General features: G+C 49.4%; 1 protein-coding gene across 1 annotated transcript in view; it reads left to right on the top strand.

Annotated features, from left to right (window-relative positions):
- The first annotated feature begins 3,363 nt into the window (after positions 1-3,363).
- GPR139 (G protein-coupled receptor 139) overlaps positions 3,364-20,251 on the top strand; it is a 34,706-nt gene continuing 17,818 nt past the window's right edge. Inside the window, exon 1 of the mRNA XM_072942089.1 lies at positions 3,364-3,773. Coding sequence (XP_072798190.1) covers positions 3,650-3,773 — 124 coding nt within the window. The 5' untranslated portion in view covers positions 3,364-3,649. The remainder of the gene's footprint in view (positions 3,774-20,251) is intronic.

Below are 20,251 nucleotides of genomic sequence, written 5' to 3'. Positions count from 1 at the left end.
GGCACTATTCTTGGTACTGGAAATACAACAGAGGACAAGATAGATGGAGTCCTTGCCCTAGTGTTGCCTGGAAGCCACATTATATTATATGACAGTTTTCTGTTAATACCTGTCTTTCCACTAAACTAAGCTCCTCCAGTGGTTACAACACAGGCTCTGAAGCCAGAATGCCTTGGACAGATGGCCCAGGCAAATCCTAGCCAAGTGGCCTTGGACAAATTACTAAACTTCTCTAGGCCTTGGTTTTCTCACCTGTGAAATGGGGTTAATAACTGTACCTTCCTTCCTGTGTTACAATGAAGACTAAATGAGTTAAGAATAACTGTCTCATAATAAATCACCAAGAAATGTTCACTCTTATTACCCACTTCTATAGCCTAAGCAGAAGCAGCTTCATGGGTGCAGGACTTGCGCTGTCACACAGGCCCCTCGCTCAGAAGGGCTCCGGGTTTACTGCCCTGCTGTTGCCATCCTGAAATTCTTAATTTTTGGACAAGGGGCCTCCTGTTTTCATTTTTCATCAGGTTCTGCAATTATGCAGGCTATCCTGATTAACACACATTAAATGTCCAGTAAAAGTCTGTTAAAGAATGAATAAGTGCATGAATTTCACCAACCACTGTTGTCAGCTCACACATGCCACTGCCTTACAGAACCAGTCAAGTGGGTTGGCGCCTGAGCAAAATTAAACAGCCTTTTTTGTTGACTCATCCAGTTCCTCTCCTGAGATCAAGAACACTCAAGACCTGACCTATGACCTTAAAGTTCCTCTCATCCAACCCATCCATTTCTGGGGAAACTTGGACCTCAACAAGGTGCCAATGTTCTCGACAGAGCAGCAGAGAACCCAGTCCAATTCCCCATTCTCCAGAATCGCAGTCTGCACTATTTTCACTGCTCCACACCCTCTCTCCCTACCCAGCATCCCTGGAATGAGGCATACCTGGTTTTCTTTATACCCATTTTACAGATGGGGAAATGGAGACTCAGAAATAAGATCCATCAAAATTCCCCATACAGCCCAGTTCCTCTGCCCAGTAGTATTTCTACTTTTATTTAAGAGTCTCTAACTAGAGCCGCAGAATCAAACCACACAAATCATTTTAGAGGAGCAGTCATGTATCATGATTATATGCTAAATCAGAGATTGTGCCCTGTCCCAACCTTATGGGCATCCCATGGTCTGACTCTCTAGCCCACAAAGACAAAGATAAACTCATATCCCCATGCCCTGCATGCCCTAGGTCAGTGGGTGCTGGGACCCTTCACCCTTTCAGTGTTTGTTGAGAATCTGCAAAATGCAAGCAGTGTGTAGACGCTGATCATGGAACTATGAAAAAAGATAAAAGGCCTTGCCCCTCTAAGAGGGGAAACACACAAGAAACAAACTATCTAAACAAATTGTATATGTTGATGGTGCTAAGTCTATGAAGAAAAATTAAAGGGGTGGGGAGCAGAGGAAGTGAGCATTTTGAATAGGAATTGGTGAGGATTTTACTTCTAAATAGGGTTGTCAGGGAAAGCATCAATCAAGAGAAGACACAGAAGCAAAAATCTGAAGAAGATGAAGAAGCAGGTTAATGCGGTTTTCTGGAGAAAGAGCACTTCAGGTAGAGGAAATAGCCAGTGCAAAGGCCCTGAGGTATTATCTATAGCTCACAATGTAAAAAGACCTCTGAATAGACTGAATAGCTTTGTCAAATGGCATGCACCTGCCTGTCCCCAGCCCCTGTTTCTCATCTCAGTCTAGTTGTCTGCAGACAAATCCAATCTATAGGTTCCTTAAAAATTATTTTTCAATCCTCTATGATGGCTCTGTTTGTTGTTTTGTTTTTGTTTGGGATAGTCACATTTAAAATGAAAGAGTTCACAGCAAAATTTCAATCTCTAACTTGGCTGGAGATATCAGACCTGGCTGCATGGGCCCATGTGACTCAGTAATAATCTGTCCCTTTAGGGGCCATATGCCTCCCTGTTCATCACCGACCCAGCCAGGCCCAGCAGATCCCTCCCTCATGCAGACTTCCTGGTCCTGAGCGCGATGGAGTTTACCCTGCCCCACCCCTATCTCTGCCTGGGGGAGCCCCTAATAATGATGGGAACTGGACATAGACCCCCTGCTGGGCATGAGGGGCAGGGGTCCCCTCTATCTTGGGAGACCTGGAAGAGGCTGGGGAAAGCCCACCAGTCCCCTCTCCCCTAAAATGGATGTTACGGGGGCGCTGCTGGAGAGCGGGGGGGGGGGAAGATGGGGTAATCTTAGGCTTCTCTGAGCTCATCAAATGCCCCTGCATTGGCAGCTGCTACAGCCCCACCTCTCCTCGGGATTTCTGCAGAATCCTTTAGTCTCACACGCACTGTCTTGAGCCTCAGACAGACTTATTTTCCTTCCCAGTTTGGCCGTGGCTCCCAGAAAAGCTGCATGGGGAACTCTACATCTGCCGACCCTGAGAAGAAGGGGGTGCCCATTCACCCCAACTCTCCAAGACCGCCAAATCCCACCTGCTTAATCTCTCTTATCCTTCACACAGCCTCCAAATTCTAGACCACCCCTCAGCTGACTCGCATGTGCGTTTGTGTGTGCGTGTTTGGTGCGTCCTGTGAGCACATGAGTGTGGTCTCTGTGCATGTTGATGGGGTGCCCCTGAGCTTTCACGTGTCTGGGCATGGGAAGAGAGGGCGTCCGCGTGCCCGCGTGAGTTTAGGTGTGCCCGCATGACTGGGTATTGTGTCTGCGTGAGTGTGTCGGTGGCCACAACACCCCTATCCCTGGCAGAAAGGCTCCCTGTGGAGGGCTTCTGTTATCCTGCCTGCATCCCATTCAAAGGCACTCAGCTCAGGGATAGCCCACCTCGGGCCTCCCGCAGAGTCGGCACAGGCACTCGGAGGCACGCACGCTTCCTTTCAGGCTCAGCTCCTCGGGTGCAGGAGAGCTGATGACCCTACAGCATCCTTGCTCCTCCAGCCTCCTCCTCCCGCCCCCTGCCCTGGGTGGAGAATCCTCTATATAGAGATGGACTCTCGAAGCACTGGCGAGGGGAAAAGAGAGGTGGCTGGGAGGAAAGTCGAGCAAGGCAAACTGAGGACACGCTGGAGGAGTACGGAGTCTTTGCGGGAGAAGCGGGTCCCACCCACACCACGCCCCTCCCGCGGCGGGTGGAGACGTGGGTAGTCTGTTCCCACTGTCTCCCTCTGGGGTTCCCAGGTCTAACTCTCATCTCCTCCAGAAACTGGAGCGGAGAGAGGCAGCCGGGACCGCTTCCTCCCGAGCATCTCCCCACCCTCTGCCCTCCACCGCGATCAGGCAGTAGCTGATTGGCTGAGGGGAGCGGCGTCCCAGCCCCCGGCTCCGAGGCGGGAGCAGAGCCGGCCCGGGGTGGGAGGCGCACAACCGGGCTCCGGGAGCCCCTCCCGAGTCCCAGCGCCCTGCGCCCTGCGCCCAGCGCCCAGCGGGAGGGCTGAGCCGGGACTCCAGGCGGGCAGGTGCGGAGGGAACAGAGGGGACCACGGCCAAGGGTAGAAGCAAGTCCTGTGGGGAGAGAGGCGCTGCTGCTCCAGCTGCTGCCTCGGCTGCCGCCGCCACCAAGCCGGCGTCCAGAGCGGGGCTGGCAGGCCGGGCGCCGCGACAAGGGGAGCGAGGGGCGCGCTCATGGAGCACACGCACGCCCACCTCGTAGCCAACAGCTCGCTGTCCTGGTCCGCCGGCGCGGCCTGCGGTCTGGGCTTCGTGCCCGTGGTCTACTACAGCCTCTTGCTGTGCCTCGGTTTACCAGGTGAGGGGCGTGGGGGAGAGGGGAGGGAAGCCACGAGCCCCCAGCGCGGGGCGAGCCTGTCCAACCGCCCCCGCCCCCAACCCCGGGCCTAGCCACCTTCTCCGAGAGATCCCTGGCGCCCCCTCTGAAAAAGTTTATGCCTTAAGGGCAACTGCGGACATTTCCAGACTGGGGGGCAAGGAAGTTGCGGTGGCCTGGCAGGGACCGTGCTTGTGTGCGGCTCACGAGTGCGCGCGGCAGGCGATGGGCAGGATGTGAGAGGGGCTGGTGTGCGGGCGCGGGGATTCGACTGGGTCCGTGTGTATTTGGGCGTGTGCGCGTCTGAAGTCAGCGGCGTCCGCGAGCCGGTCCAGGGAGGGCTGTGTGTGTGACTTGACTGCAGGTGCGGAGACATGATTTCGTGGGGGCCTCCTCTTTTCGGTCGCCCCCTACGTCCACTCAGACTGGGGGCACCTCTGACCCTCAGCTTGTCGCTGCGTGACTTGAGATGAAGCCCGAGAGCCTGATGCTGGCTGCACTCTCTTGCTCCGTGTCCCTTGGGCTGGAGCAAGGGATGACAGCCCCCCACCCCCACCCCCGCTGCCACTCAGCGAGGAACGCTTCTCCAGGCCGGCTAAGAAGAGTCAGGATGACTCTGGGACCATGCCTTGGGACCATGCCCTGGACAGGGCAAGGGTAAAATGACACTCGCGGGCTGCTGAAGCCACCACCTCAGGGGGTCACAGTCTCCTTGAGGACATGTCTCACCCCTTGGCTTTGCCTCCTGTTCCGCTCACCCTCGGCAGCTAACAGCGCTGCAGACGTCTGGCTGGTCCCACATCCTAGCCTTCTGTTCAAAGTGTGGCTGAGACTTGTACTGAATTCCTGAAGAGAGCTGAGCTGCTGGGAGCGGGTTGGAGGTGCTTACCAGGGTCTCCTGTGAGAGAGGGGGAGGGGTTTCTTGGGGCTCCAGCTTGATATGGACCTTTCTTCCAGACAGTTCCTGAGACAGACTCTGTAGCAGAAAGATTCCTAAAGATCACTTGCAGGCAGATGAGAGAGAGGGACAGGAAGAAACAGGGAAAAAAAAAAATCCAGCGTACAGCCTAGAATCGTAGCATCATCTACCCCGCTGTACTCAGCATCCTGGGATGCTGGGAACTTGGGAGCTGGATTTCTGACAGCGTTGCTGAGATTTCCTTTCCAAAACACTCAAGTTGGTAGCCAGGACTCCTGATAAGTTTGTTTAAGTAAATCCCCCCTCCCAAATTTGACAGATACGAGAAAGCAGAAGTTTGCCAAGGCTGAGCCTCTCCCCCAGCAAATGATGAGGCTTTTATTACTAACTAATCGCTCTGGCTGCCCTGGGAGAGAAGCTAGCCTGATTCATCCTTCTGGGGCAGCAGCACGTGCCCTGTAATTACCTCAAGCTGGAATTGATTTTGGTCCAGTTCCCACCTCTCCCGTTGGCCCTCCTGAGCCTCTCCAGAGCTCTCCTTTGGGGAGTGTTTTTGAGAAGGTCGGTGATTGGGGACACTTGCTGAGCCAGAGAAGTGATGGGGCCCCTTCTTCAGCCATCATATCAGAGTGTATCAGACTCCCACCCTTCACCCTCCCATCTCCTCTGCAGACTGAAGTCGCCGATCTCTCAGGTTTTTCTTCTGACCTTAAGGGACAGAAACATAAAGACAGAGGGAGGCTTCAAGGGTCCACAGCAGGGACATGAGGTTGCGGAGAATGAGGGAAAGCTTAGAACTTCAAACACCTCAGTGTGAGAGTCAAGTACCTCACACTTTTACAGCCTAACTCCTATGCCAGCTAGGACCTTCCTGACCCATAGTATTGGCACCTATTGTATGCCAGGCATGGGCACTTCAAGTCTGAGCCCAGGGTTTGGAGACTTATAAGCATGAGGGACTGGGATTAGAACTTGGAGGCCATTGATGTGTTCACACATTCAGAGTTATGGCCACCTACTGTGCGCCGAGGGCTAAGGAGGTGTCAAAGGGACTCACGGAGACCCCTAAGGTGCAGCCCCTGAGATCAAGGAGCTCATAAATAGGGCTTGTGATGGATGGAGAAGGACCAAACATTCTGGAGAATGATTGGAGAGGCCAGGCTTGCAGGAAGATCACAGGCTATAACAACTTTGTTAATGGCTTGCAAGGCGGTACACTGTGAAATCCTTAAGTCATTTTCTTAAAACCATGAGTTTAGGCAAGTACGTCCTAGTGACTAAGAATGCAGACTGCAGAACGAAGCAGAGCTGGGTGTTAATCTGTGGACGTTTCATGTCTCTGTGCCTCAGTTTCCACATCTGTTAAAAGGGGCATTATAGGAGCTGCCCCTGGTAAAGATGTTGATGGAGATGATGGTGCAGGTTAAGCGCTCCGCTCCGTGCCTGACACGCCGCGCATCGATTGCTGCCGTGCCGCAGCGGTTGTGGTTCTCATGAAGCTGATTCGGTTGTAAGGAGGAGGGGGGCTGCTCTGCCCTGCCAGCGAGCCGGAGAAGGGACTGCGTGCGAGTCGCACCGAGAAGAGCACTTAGCTCAGTGCGGGGCTGCTCCCAATGAGCTCACCAGTCTTCCCCGCCCCGCCCCCAGCCCCCAGCAATTAGCAAACCCTCGCCGCCTACCCTGCCTCCGGTGGACTGGGAGGCGCAGCTACGCTGGGTGTGAAGTAACAGACCGCAGGGCTCGGTAATATTGTTGAAAACTGAGATTTTAATTGAATCCCTTTTCCTGGCAGTGGACCCACCCCCCCCATTCCAAATTCTCACTGGGGTGGTCGGAGACTGAAGGAGGGATGGGAAGGGAGTGGCTGAGTGTTTGGCAACAGGGGAGCCAGTAACTAGGGGAAAGCAAGGATGTTTCTTAGAACCTTCAGCCTCTCTGAGAGGAAGAGCTTGGGAAGGACTAGGTGGCCCTGCCTCTAGGAACCGCCGCAGGGAGTCTCATTTAACTGGTCTGGTGTGAGATCCAGGGGTTCTAATGGCATGTATAGGCAGAGCTCTGTCATCGAAGAATTCTTACTCTCTGTATCAGTTTTCCCACCTATAAAATGGGGTAACCCTGGTACCTACTCCCCACACTGGTGGGGTATATTAAGTAAGATAATGTATGTTAAAGTGGCGTAGGGCAGTGCCAGGACTGAGAAAAGCACTTTTACTCAGTGTCTTCCCCACATTTCATCTATTCTTATACTAAATGTCTATATTATTGTGCTTACTGTCTACACATCCCTCTGACCTGCACACACCCTGAAAGCATTTCACAGAGGAGCAAACCGGGATTCAGAGACATGGAGCATCTCGTCTACAGTCACACAGCCGAACCAGCAAGCAAACACCTGCTCTTTCCGTTGCATCCAGTGCCCTCATTACTGCTGGGAAGTTCTTTTAACTAACCTCAATCCTTCATGTTGTGTGCTCAGTGGAGAAAATTGGTGTCCCAGCTGTTCCTAAAACTCCATCTCTTCCCCACTCTTTTTTAAAGTAAGCAAGATGTTTCTCACTTTTCAAAACACAGACAGTAAGTCGGTAGAGCCAACAAGGTAGATGTTGGGGACACTGATTGGGCCAGCTGGGACAAGGCAGTGCGATGCAAAGGCAGTGAGGGAGAAAGAGAGGAGCCTGAATGCCTGGGGGAGGAGAGCAGGGAGGAGGACGGGAGAGCCTGCCTGATGAGGAAGCAGCAGCACAGAACTACACTGAGATTTGAAAGATATTTTTTTAAAATTTTACCTTCTACAAGGCACTGTGGATGTTAAGGGAGACAAAGTGAGGAAGATGAAGCCTGAAATCACATGGCACCCAGCAGAAGGGAGCATTTCCACAACTGCCAAGTGAGGATGATAATGCCTGCCCCTGAGGGTTGGTGCAAGATGAAAGGTGATGAGCGTGTACCCTCGCAGGCAGTAAGTGCTTTGACACGTGGTAGCTACGGCTGTCGTTAACCACAGGTGGAAACACAGTGATGGGTAACCTGGGCTGAGCCTTCCAGATGTGCTGTCTTTCACCTGTGAATATCTTTAGGGGAACTGTAGTAAATAGATTAAGAGTACAAAGCCTGGAGCTGAACTGCTAGAGTCTGAGTCTTGGCTTTGCTACTTAGAAGCTGCATGTCTTTAGGCTTTAACTCCTCTGTGCCTCAGTTTCCCCATCTGTAAAGTGGGGAATAGTACTAATAATGGTATGTTCCTCATAGGGTTACTGTAAGGATTATTTAAGTTATTATTATTATTAATATATAATTATTATTACAGTTAAGCACTTACCACAAGTCCTGGTACAAAGTAAGCACTCTGTAAATCATTTTATCATCATCTAAAAATTAGGGAAATCAGCTCCCAACTTGTTTTATGACATCAACTTTTCCCTAATATCAAAACCAGACAATGACATTACAAGAAAACTATCAACCAATAGTCCTCATGAACATAGACACAAAAATCCTCAACAAAATAGTAGCAAATCTAATCCAGCGATGTATAGGAAGGATAATACATCAAGACTAAGTTGGGTTCATCTCAAGAATGCAAGACTGGTTCAACATTTGAAAATCATTCACCATATTAACAATGTGATTCACCCACCATATTAACAAACTAAAAAAGAAAATCGGTGCAATCATCTCGACAGATGCAGAAAAAGTATTTGACAAAATTCAACTTCTACCCATTTGATAAAAATTTATCCAGCAAGGCTCAGAGATGGAACTTCTTTAACCTGATAAAGGGCCCTTGTAAATAACCTACAGCTATCATGACATCCAATGATGAAAAATGGACTGCTTTCCCCCTAAGATCCGGAACAAGGCAAGCATGCTCTCACCACTCCTAGTCCCCATTGTACTGGAAGTTCTAGCCAGTGCAATAAGGCAAGAAAAAGAAATGAGATGTATACAGGAAGGAAGAAATAAAATTGTTTCTATTCACAGATGGTATAATCGCCTTCATAGAAAATCACAAAACCTCCACACACACACACACACACAAAAACTCCCAAGAACAAAATAAGTGAGTTCAGCATGTTTGCACACTGTTCATATGCAAAAAAAAACTATTGTATTTCTACATATTAGCAATGAATAATTTGAAATTAAAAATTGAGATTAAAAAAAAAAATAGTTTTCCAAGTTCCCTTAAAAAACCAGAACTGACCACATTGGGCTCATATTCCCAGAAGGAAGCAATTAGCCAGAGCTGAGGAATAGGCTGTTTTTCCTATGCAGCTGTATGTGTGTGTTTGTGTGTGTGCACGTGCGTATACATGCATGCATATTAAATAGGTAGTGACGTTCATATTATTCAAAAATGTAAAAATTAAAAAAGGCACACGTTTCAAAGCCTCCCTCCCATTCCTTTTTCCTGTTCACCAACTCCCAAATCCATCCCATCACCACTACCACCACGCAAGTAGCCACTGCATTAGTATCTTAGTTTCCTATTCACTCTTTCAGGGATTTTTAGTGTATCTATACATGCAAACATGAATAGAGGATTTCAACTCTCCCTTTTTGAACTTTCTCCAAGATGCACACATTATACACAGTCCTACATCTTGCTGTTTTTCACTTAATATATTCATCACCTATAAAAGCATATCTGGAGCTTTTTCATTCTTTTATGGAGCTGCATACTATTCCATTGTATATTTGTACCATAATTTACTTAATGGCTGCCCTTAATGGCTGCTCGCAAGCACCCACGCACCCCAATTTGAAACAATCCTTGCGTGATACACCTAACTCTCCTGTGTAACCTGTCGGGCCCTTTTTCCTGCACATTCGGCCTTAGGATCCTTGTTATAACAGTGGGAGAAAGAGCAATGCATGAGGAGTCTTGAATTCCAGGCTTGGTTTTGTTAATAACTCAGTGTGTGACCTTGGACAAGTCATTCTTGATGGGTCTGTCAGAGGCCCAGGAAAGCCAGGCTCTGCTTGTATGGCTCCGTTGGAGACATGGCCCATAGATGGGACATAAGTACAGACCAGTGACATAGCCATGCTGGAGGCCGCCTGGGCTGGCCTTGGGCTGGGGTCCAGAACAGTAGCTTTGTAATCCTTGCCTCTGAGTACGAGTTCAATAAACGTTATTAACCTTCTGTGCCCTGCACTGTTGTTGCGGCAATTCGACATAAAACATGCAAAGGCTGCTCACAGTCCCTCGAACACTCAGTCAATAGTAGCTCACGTTGGCTTTGCTGTCTAGCATGTCAGTGTGTTCAAGCCTTGTCAATTCTCTGGAGCCACCCCGCTTCATTCGTAGGCCTTTTCCATAGATGCACCATTCCACTCAAAGTGGACCCACCAGATACGAGGCTCCATGTCCTTGCAAACGAGGAGAGGATGATCCAATGGATTAAGCAATCAATGCGATCATAAGCCTAGGGAATTTGTGTCCCTAGGAGAGTTGCCTGTGGTTCAGTAAAACCTCCAGAAATAATAATCCTGTACTTGAAACGGTCTTTAGCTAAGCTAGGGAAGGGGAGAAACACCACCAGCCAGATCGCCCTGCGTGCTGCAGCCAGGATCATGAATGGAAGGGAGGCAGAGAGGTGAACACAGATCCTGCCGCTGATCCCCCATCTGGATCTGAACTATGCGGGCAGCGTTTACAGCAGATGCAGCCCAGAGATGCTGGGAGCTGGGGAAGGCAGGTGTCTGGAATCCAGATCCCTGCATGGGGCAGTCAAATGGTATAAATGAACAAAATGGGCCAGTTTTAAGAACTGCTTCCCTTACCCAAAGAATCATGCATCCCTGCTGTTTTTCTGAAAACACATGGCACTTTTGGACTCCCTCATTCTCTCTCTCAGCGTTAGAGGCATACGTACTAAAAACACTGCACCTTCCTCTTAATAATTGCTAGCACTTATACAGCACTTGCTACGTGTTAGAGGTTCTTCACAGCACTCTACACACGTTAACCCACTTAATTCTCACGATGACATGAGGCATGTATAGGGACAGATACCTCACGACATGATGCATATCTCTTTGCGGCATGTATAATCATCATGCCCATTTTTCAGATGAGAACACTGAGACACTTACCCAAGGTCACACAGCTAAAAAATGACAGAGCAATATTCAGTACTCCTGTCCAATTTTATTATTTTTTTAAAAAATGACAGTGCACCTGCAGTGACAGCTGACAACTGACACTGTGGGGGGTGGTTGAGAGCTGGGAGGTGGGGGGTCTGGGGGAGTTAGAAAGTGCCACCACCACTCAGCTTTCCAGCCAATGGTCCAGTATAGCCAAATGGTTCCCCAAAATCTAAAAATCCAGATTTTTATATGAAATCTCCCAGTGTTTCAATGTTGGCAACTAGTTCAAGAATTTTAAAAACACCATGTGCACCAGCCCAGCGTGAGCCAAATCAAACACATCTGCAGGTTTGGTACAGCCCACCAGGCTACCAATTCACAAACTCCAGGGTGGGGGAGAGCTTCAAGAAGCACCAGGAAACACCAAGGGGGTCACACTGAGTGGAGAATAAAAACAAGAAGCTAGAGGAAGGAGCAAGAAATAACAGAGATGGAGACCCAAAGAAACGTGGCTAAATAGGACCAGCGTGCCAACTCGGGAAACCAGGGATTTGGCATAAAGTGGAAGGAAACGCTCCAAGAAATAACCGCAAATTTCATGTTGACAATGTCTTGCAACATAAACCCACCATCTAAGGGATGGAAATTGCCCTGAGAACCTGACAGCGTGGTGGATTAGGATGTGGGCTCAGTGGTCTCCAGACCTGGATTCAAGTTCCAGCTTCGTGGCTCCCCATCGGTGGGGCTCTGGCAGGTTGCTTGAAGCTCTCTGAGCCTCCACATTTCCTCTCTGCAGAATGAGTAGAGCAGTGCCTTTGCCACAGGGTTTGTGGTGTAGACAAAACGAGACAATTCGTGGCCAGCACAGGGCTGCCGGTTTTGGATGAGTCCAAACACTGCCAATTCACAAAATGAGAAAGCTGAGATTTTAACCCCAAGTCACAGGGCTAGGAATGGCAGAGTCTGAACCAGGACTCATCTTTTCCAAGTCTTGCTTAGTTCTCTTTTCACAAGATCACATGCTAGTGGTCTCTGACAGGAAGCAAAGTGGTAAGAACACAGGAGCAAAAGGCTGCAGAATTTTAGTGCCGAGTGACCTTCCAGATTGGGGCAGGGCGGGGGGGGGGGGTAGTCTGTTGTTTTATGTAGGATTATTTTAGGTGGTAGGAGGCTGCAGCATTAAATCCCTTTTCAATTTTCTTAATCCTTCTGATGCCATCAAAGCGAAAGTCTCAGCTAGGTGCCAGTGTGTCTTTAACACCTTTCATATGTGCCAAATCTCCCTTTTTAACAAACACAGAGCAGACCTAGGGCTGGGGGCCTCGGCAGTCAGCAGCATCTAGCTAGAATTCAATGTCACTCTTGTTTTGTCATATTATTTATTTTTAAGGCTACCTTCTGTTTACAACAGGGAGGTGGCTTTGTTATCCAGGACTGCGATGTGTCTGTGCCGTCCAGTGTAGTCCCCACCAGCCACAGGTGGCTGTTAAGCACTTGACATTGGACTGGTGCCACTTGTAGAACTGGTTCTTTTTGTTTCATTTCTATTAATTTACAATCAAAATCTGATACCTGAGTCAGTTATTTGAAAATAACTGTATGCTGGAACAACCTGGGTATGTGAGTCTGCTCTCTCCCCCTGTTTCATCTAAACAGAGATCAAGGATTTCCAGTGAAAATTTAGCATCCATAGAGAGGTGTGCTGGACATGTAAAATATACACCAGATTTTGGACATTTAGTATAAAAAAGTTAAATATCTCCATAATTTATATTGATTACATTTTGGCTGAACATAGCTAAATAAAATATATTGTCGAAATTAATTTCACCTGTTTCTTATTTTTTTTTAATGTGGCTGCTAGAAAAATTGAGATTGCATTTGTGGTTCACATGACATTTATATTGGAGAGCAGTATTATATAAAATATAAATTCAAGAAAAAAAGGCAAATCACTTTAAAACAAGGTGTTAAGTACAGAACCAGTCTCAACATTGGTCACCCAGTTACCAAATTCTGGGGAACACGGATCTAACACAATGCTGTTGACGAAAAAACTAAGACCCAGAGAGGACAAGGACGTTCCCCACAGCTAATAAGTCCCACAGCTAATAAAAGGTGACCTTGACCCCAGATCTTGCAGACTCCAAATCAAGTGAGCTGTGGTCATTCCGGCAGGGATAACACTGCCATCTCCACCCCCACCAAGGGAAGTGTAAGGAAGGTAGGGGCAGGGGGTGGGGAGGAAGTGGTTACCCTGGACCCCAGTGGAATTCAAAGGAAGGGAACCTCTCTGTCTAGTTAACTCAGGATCTTTGCTTTCCTATCAAGTAGAAGCAGAATGACTTGGGCTTCTCTCGAGTAAAGACAAGACCAACTGAACTACCTTGAGGAGAAAGCTAGGTATGTTTTTATTTTGCCCCGTGGCACAGAAGGTGAGATGAGAAACCAGAAAACCAGAGAGCACCTGCATTCACTGATTCACTCATCTATCCATCCATCCATCTGTCCATCTGTCCCTGTGCCTGGCGGTGCCAAGTAACCAGGCACATGGCAAACCAAAAAAGACCCCTGCCCCAAACAACCACAAACACACACACACACACACACACACATACAAAACCACAGATGGGAAGACCTGCATGATCAGAGACTCAAACAAATGTTAACAGTCAGCTGTGGAAGGACCATGAAGGAGAGAGGGGCATGCAGGGGAGCTCCTCAGGGGGCACCCGCCAGATGAGGAGCCCAAGGACACTTCCTCCAGAGGAACAGCTGGAACCTGAGGCTGAGGAAGGGAAGGACGGAAGGCAGAGTGCGAGGGGGACAGGCTGTGCCATGACCCTGAGGCAGCAGGGGTCCTGGGGCCCACATATCAGGACAGAAGGCCCAGAGTCCAGGGGACCAAAAGGTGGGCTGGGGTTGGGAGCAAGGACAGCGTGAAATGCCAGCCGAGGGGAACAGGAAGCCAGAGCTTCATCAAAACCCTGCAGGTTGACCCTGAGTTGGGACAACACATTCTGCAGTGTGAGGACTGACGTGTCCACCGGCCAGGCCACTTCCTTCCTTCCCTGCCGTGTGCCAGGGTGTTTGGCCATCGACAGAGCTCAGGGAATTGCTTTTCTGCCACAGACATTCCTTATCATTTTCAGCTAAGTGCAGAGCCAGCTATCAGCCACATCACTTCAACTGAGGGACTCTACGCACCTCCCCGCCCCCCACACACACATACTCCACGGTCTGGGGCACAGAATGGCCCACGATCCTGTCATGGCTGCTCCCTTGCTTTCAGCATTTCTGGCCTCACCCCGTGGTTCAGCTCCACAGAACAGTCATCTGCCTCTTGAAAGAAAAGAAGCTTCACTGGAAGGTGGTAGAACGGGGCGGTGATTGCAGTGACTGGAGGGGGACCCGCGCTGTGAGGAGGCTGGGGCTGGGTATCCCTTAAAGGAATCACAGGGCCCACACTCTTGACCTGCGTTGAGCGTGGTACCCACACAAGTCCGCTCTCCACACCCAGGACCCTTCCAGAACTCCACTTCTCCTGGCTAGAAGGGCCAGGGAAGTAACCCTGGTTTAGGAATTCAGTTCAAGTCCCAGCACGGCAGCTTTGCTAGCCGTGAGGTCTTGCGCAGGTAATTCCTTCCTTCCTGGGGCCTCAGTTTCCCCATCTGGGAATGGGGGCGATGATAGCTTTCTTCGCCGAGCACATGTATGTGGAGCCCCCTTCACCGTCAGGCACCCTCGTGGGCACCGGGGGGGAAAGCGAGGAGGACCGCAAAGCAACCCCGGCACAGGGGCACGCTCCGCTGCGGGGCGAGCCGTGAGCAAGTGAGCAGCGCATCAGCGACATCAGGTTGGACACTGATCCTCGCTAAGGGGAGAGGCAACCACGGCAAAGTGACAGAGGGCAGCAAAGGGCTCTCCCGATCGCTGATGTCCGCGCGGAGACTGGAATGACGAGAAGGCGCCGGCAGCATGGGAAGGCAGAGAAGGAAGGGCCTGCCAGGCGGAGGGACCAGCGACCGGCCAGGGTGAAAGCGGGCACCTGGGGGCGGCGGATGCGCGACCCTCCGGGCCGGATGTGATGAGCAGGAGAGGCGGGATGGAGGACTCACAGGCTGGATGGTGCGGGCCTTTAGGGCCAGTGAGGAATTTGGAGTGTACTCTAAGGCTTTTAAGCAGGTGACATGACCTAATTTGAGTTTTTCAGAGGTCTCTGTGACTATGTGAACAGAGTAGAGGGAAGGTGGTGAGAGGGGAGTGGCTGTGGTGGGAGGGGCCTCTGCGCACCGGCCCTGGACTATGAGGCCCGCACAGAGCCTGGCACATGGGAGGAGTGCGGCTCAAGGGCCATGTTCACAGCCCTTCCCAGCCCACTCCTACCCGGCCCACCGTCTCCTTGGTCTTCCAGTCAAACGGAGGCAGCCCAGGGAAGCGAGCAAACTAATGATGCTCTCTCCCTGTGCCCACTCCCAGGGGTCTTGGGACAGCATCCACAGCCGGGGGAGAGCTGCAGTCTTGGCCGTGGCTGTGGGCGAGGCCCGCTAGTGACCCAGCTGTCAGCGGCAAGGGTCCTGATCAGAGAGGAAGCAAGTGCGGGGCAGAGAAGAAAAGGGTCACCTTGAGCTCTGTCACTTGACAAATGAACAGGAGCGAGTTGTGGCCAGCGTGGCAGAGGGATGTTGTCACCATGACTGCATTCAGTTCTGATGACCAGGGTCCAGCAGGAGGAAGGGAGTAACATCCCCAAGGTTAAGGTGGAGACACCAAGGACATCTTGACAACAGGTAGAGAGATCCCCTGGAAGAGGGAAGGAAAGGTTGGCGGCCTCTTGGATCTTCTCAGAATAGACCTTCTGGCCAGAAGAGCTGGGCTCTGAGAACTAAGGGGACTTTTTTTTTTTTCTCTCTTAATCACTGTCAGCGCTAAGCGCTTCCCTCAAAACGCTGGTCAGACGTGTGCTGGTTAACAACCTTCTCCATCAGCCTCATTTCACTCCCTGAAGAGGCCTGGACTTGAAAGGGGAGGGGGCAGGTCATAGCCTCCAACAGCTGACTGGAAACTCAGACCTTTCCGAATGTGAGAAAAGCCTGTTCAAGATTTTCTTAAAAAGCAGCACCTTGCCTATTAACATTCAGAGGCAAGCTCATAAAAATTCAGATTTGTCATGACTCTTGAGAAATTTTAAAGTCTGGCAAAGCTGAGCTCCCCCTCTGTCCTCGAGTGCCCAGAACCGGAGGGCCAGGGCCTCCTGCAGATGGAGCTTGTGCGACCCCCGCAATCCCCGCCTCTCCCTACTCATGCCCAGCACAAAGATTTTCTTCCACCTGCCTGCGTCTCTCACGCGCGTGCACTGCCTGGCCCCTGCGGGAATTTGAATTTTCTGTGTTAATGCTTTTCCTCAGATGTAACTATGTATATGACACACATACACAGACCATATCCACTTACACCATCACACTTTTGGCCTCACATCCACTTTCCGACCACTCTAAATGCTTTACTGCAAGGAAGAAAGTTGGTAAGAGCTGGATTTGAGATCCACTGGACTCTCTAGCCGTTTGAGGTTAACGTCTCCGAACCTCTGTTTCCATATCGGTAAAGTGAGGGTGAGAACTCACCTTATTGAGAATACACAGGACAGTGGGGAGAAAGTGCCTGGCTTACAGCAGGTGCTTAACAAGTAGAAATTCCTTTTCTTAAGACTGATGAGGACTTCCTCATACACACTTGGGCTCTTTAGGCTACAATAAAGGACCAGGGTCCACTTCAGGAGGCCCTACTTTGTGCCGGAGCTATAGGGGGTAACGATGGGGGAAAAGGCAAAGAAAGGGTCCTGCCCTCAAAGAACTCGCACTCTAGTTAGGTAGAAAGGCAACGCAAAAATCATAATAAAATGTCACACGTTCTGTAACAGAAGTGAGGGCGAGACATTTAAATTCCTTGGGGAATTCAAACGTATCTCTGCGTGGGAGCATCAGAAAGATGCCGAGCTAGGCGATGTGCCCTTGACAGTCGGCACAGAGTCTCTCTTTGACTCCAGTACCCTCTGATATTGGCACACGGCGCATGGAAAGGAGCTGGGTAAGTACTGGTTGGACGCATGCACGTGTGCGTGAATAAACATGCTTAGTACGATAAGTGTAATTTCCACACTAACCTTGAAGAGACTGATCATAACTATCTTCACCCTTGTCATCATCCTCATCGCCACCACTACCATTTATTGAACACTTACTCTGAGCCAAACACCAGCTCACACGCTTTGCCTCATTTAATCCTCACAGCAGTGGCTCTGAGGCTGGTACTTCTGTCCTCATTTGGCAGATGGGGAAACTGAGGCTCTGAGATGTAAATTGACCTGCCCAAGATAACTCAGCCATCAAGCAGCAGAGTGGAGAAGCGAGGGGCGGGGCACCCCGGCTTGTGCCTGTGCCTGTGCCTGCCGCTGGGCGTGCTGCCCACATTGGTATTCAGAGCATCAGAAAAGACAAACGTTGTGTCTACCGACCTCTGCCTTGGTTCACCCTCCCAGCCTGGTCTCTGCAGACATTTAGGAACTATGTCTTCCTTACTGATTGAGGACTCTCCCCACATCCCCATCGCCCTTTCCCCAAGCAGATGGTTTAATTACTTGAAATTATTTTTAAGCAAGGACAGGAAGGTGAATTCCCTCTGCACCCTACACCTAACCTACAAAATGGAAATTCAGTTGCTTCTTTTTTTTTTTTTTTTTTTGCAAGTAGCATATTGTGATGCAACAACTCCTGGGAAAACTCTGCCATCTTCCAGAGCCCTCCAAGGTTTCTTTTATCAGCCAGAAGTGGACTCAATTCAGTCAAGTGCTCAGAATTCCAAATCCAGGTCATGCGGTGGATGTTTATTGACCCTCTATTATGTGCCAGGCTCTGCTTCTAATGTTTAAAAAAAGTTATCAGTTATAGCCATTAATGTTAATATAGTGTTGGCCAATATGCAAAGTGAATTAAAATTTACAAAGGGCTTTCTCATCCATTATGAAACTGAAGCTCAGAAGAGTCAAATAGCTTTCCCAAGGTACCGCTACTGGACAGGCCTGAAAACCAAAGCTACATCCTTAGACCTCAAACCCAGGGTTGATTGTTCCACTAAATGTACAAAGCTGTTAAAGACAGGAATGACCCCCAAAATGGAGCCACCACCCCTCTGAACCCTGCTAGGACTTTCTGTTATTTATTCATTTGAGAATTGTATGCTGGCTCCTGGTGCCACAAATAGATCTGGGTTCCTGCCCTTGAGGAGAGCACAGTCTAGTTGGAGAGATGAAAAAGTAAACTATATTAATGCAAAGACTGACGTGTGATGTGCGAGAAGGAAGTCTGTACGCCAGGGGACAAAGAGGAAGGTGTCAACCCCAGGCTTGGGTTGGGGGACTGGTGCTGGGGGTGGGGCTGGCGGGCTATTGGGGAAGACTGTTTGCCCCTACTATCTGGAACTCACCCTCCTCCTTTCTGGGACCTGTCATGCTACGTGTGTTCTGACCACTGAGTGTGTCCTTCAGCATCTGCACCATTGCCAGGGACTGGGGACCAGAAAAATGAATGATCTTTGGCCGTATTTTCAAGGCATGCACTGTCCAGTGCACAAAACAACTAAATTGAAAGTTATTTGGCTGTACTATGTGAAATTGTCAGTATTTGACCACTTTTTACCTTTTAAAAAATGTCTATTTTATATGGTTCAACCTATTACCCTACAATGTAGTAACCTGCTGTTCGAAGAAAAACTCAAGGCGATGTGAGAGCCTCAAACCCACAGTCAAATACTGGAAACTCTTCCACCACCCCACCCTTGTGACAGCATCCAGGGCTGAGACTTGGAGACCTCGACCACTGAAGCCTTGATGGTAGAAACTAAACCAACAGCCATTCACCATAATGATAGCAAACATTAAATGAGTGCTGCTACCAATCTGGGCACTGTTCCAAGCACTTTCTATGAATTAACTCGTTTAATCGTAATTACCCCATGGAGTAGATGCTATTATCAGCCCATTCTACAGACAGGGAAACTGAGGCACATGATAAGTTGTTAGGTGGCTCAAGGTCATGCAGTTAATGCTGCGGTAAAGACAGGCTTCTGACCCAGACATCGGGACCGAGAGCCTGTGCGCCCATCTGTTTACTGCAGCCGTGGAGATTTCCATTGTGCCTTCTGTCGGCTTTGTGAGAGACTTAGGGAGATTTCAAGCACGAGCAGGGCAGCTTGGGGACCCAAGAGACTTACAAGCCAGAGTTGGAAAGGCCATTCTCCCCGGCTGTGCTCCGAGTATAGCCCTCTTAGCATCTTGTGGATGCTCAGAACGTTGTGAATCGAATCTTCTTCGCATTCCATTTTCTGATCAACCATGGTTGTTACATCTGAGCTTTGATCTTCTTGAAGATTCGCTTGCCGCTTCCAATAATGTTTCGGCTAATCGTCCTGAGTTCTCTAAGCATGCTATTGTAATATCTGCAGAAAACAGCAACTATCATGCCTTCTTGAATAGTTACACCTCTTATATCAGTTCCCTACCTTAGCATTTTGGTTAAAGTCGTAGATTTGGATTCTTTATTGGTTGCATTAGTATTTAGTGTTCGCTGAGTTAGTTTCAGCAGCAGTATTTTATTTGGCTGAGGGAAATGGATTGGGGTTTTGAGCAAACACAGACAAATGGCTTCTGGAACAGAGGGGCAGAGGCCAAGGCGCGGTTAAGAAGCCCCTGCATAGCTCAGGAATAATGTGATGACATCTAGACTTGGATGCTGCACTAAACAAATATTTATCGAATGCCTTCCATCTGTCAGATACTGTGCTGGGAACTGAGAATATGGCCCCAAACGAGGCAGACGCAGACCTGGGTTCCCACTGCTCCCAGTGTCAGGCCGACCAAGGAAAGAGACAAGGTGCACCTAACAGGTATTTGGATGAAGACTTAGCTGGATGCGGTCTTATGGGTGGGCAACAAAACGTTACTGCAAGTCTCAAAACCTAGTAGTATAATTGATAATGATCAGAAAATTGACTGAATTTTTATTAGCTTCCCAAATCTATTATAATCTCTTCACCTGAAAAAAAAAGATGAGAGCAATGAAATGAGAATGCTTCATTTATGAATGCTTTCGAGAATGTGGATTCGAGAGAAATTAGCAGATTTTTCAATTCTCTGCTATCTCGCCCCTGATACCAATCAGGCTCCTCTGACGTAGCTCGTGATAATTAACATTTGCCTAGCGCCTTTCCAGTTTGCAAAGCTGCTTCCCGAGCAGCGTCTCCTTCGGTCCCCACAACAACCTTGGGAGTTTGCAAAGCAATTTCACAGAGGTTATCGCAGTGGAGTCCTGAATTCTCAGACCTCATTTCCCCGCGGTCCACACGCCAGCCAAGCCTGTCATTTTACAGTTCTGCAAACACAGCATGGTTTCAC

This window comes from Vicugna pacos, chromosome 18 (assembly GCF_048564905.1).
Source record: "Vicugna pacos chromosome 18, VicPac4, whole genome shotgun sequence".
NCBI classification, from domain to species: Eukaryota; Metazoa; Chordata; class Mammalia; order Artiodactyla; family Camelidae; genus Vicugna; species Vicugna pacos.
Note: the sequence above shows the minus strand (reverse complement) of the source record. Positions and strands in the feature narration are given on the sequence as shown.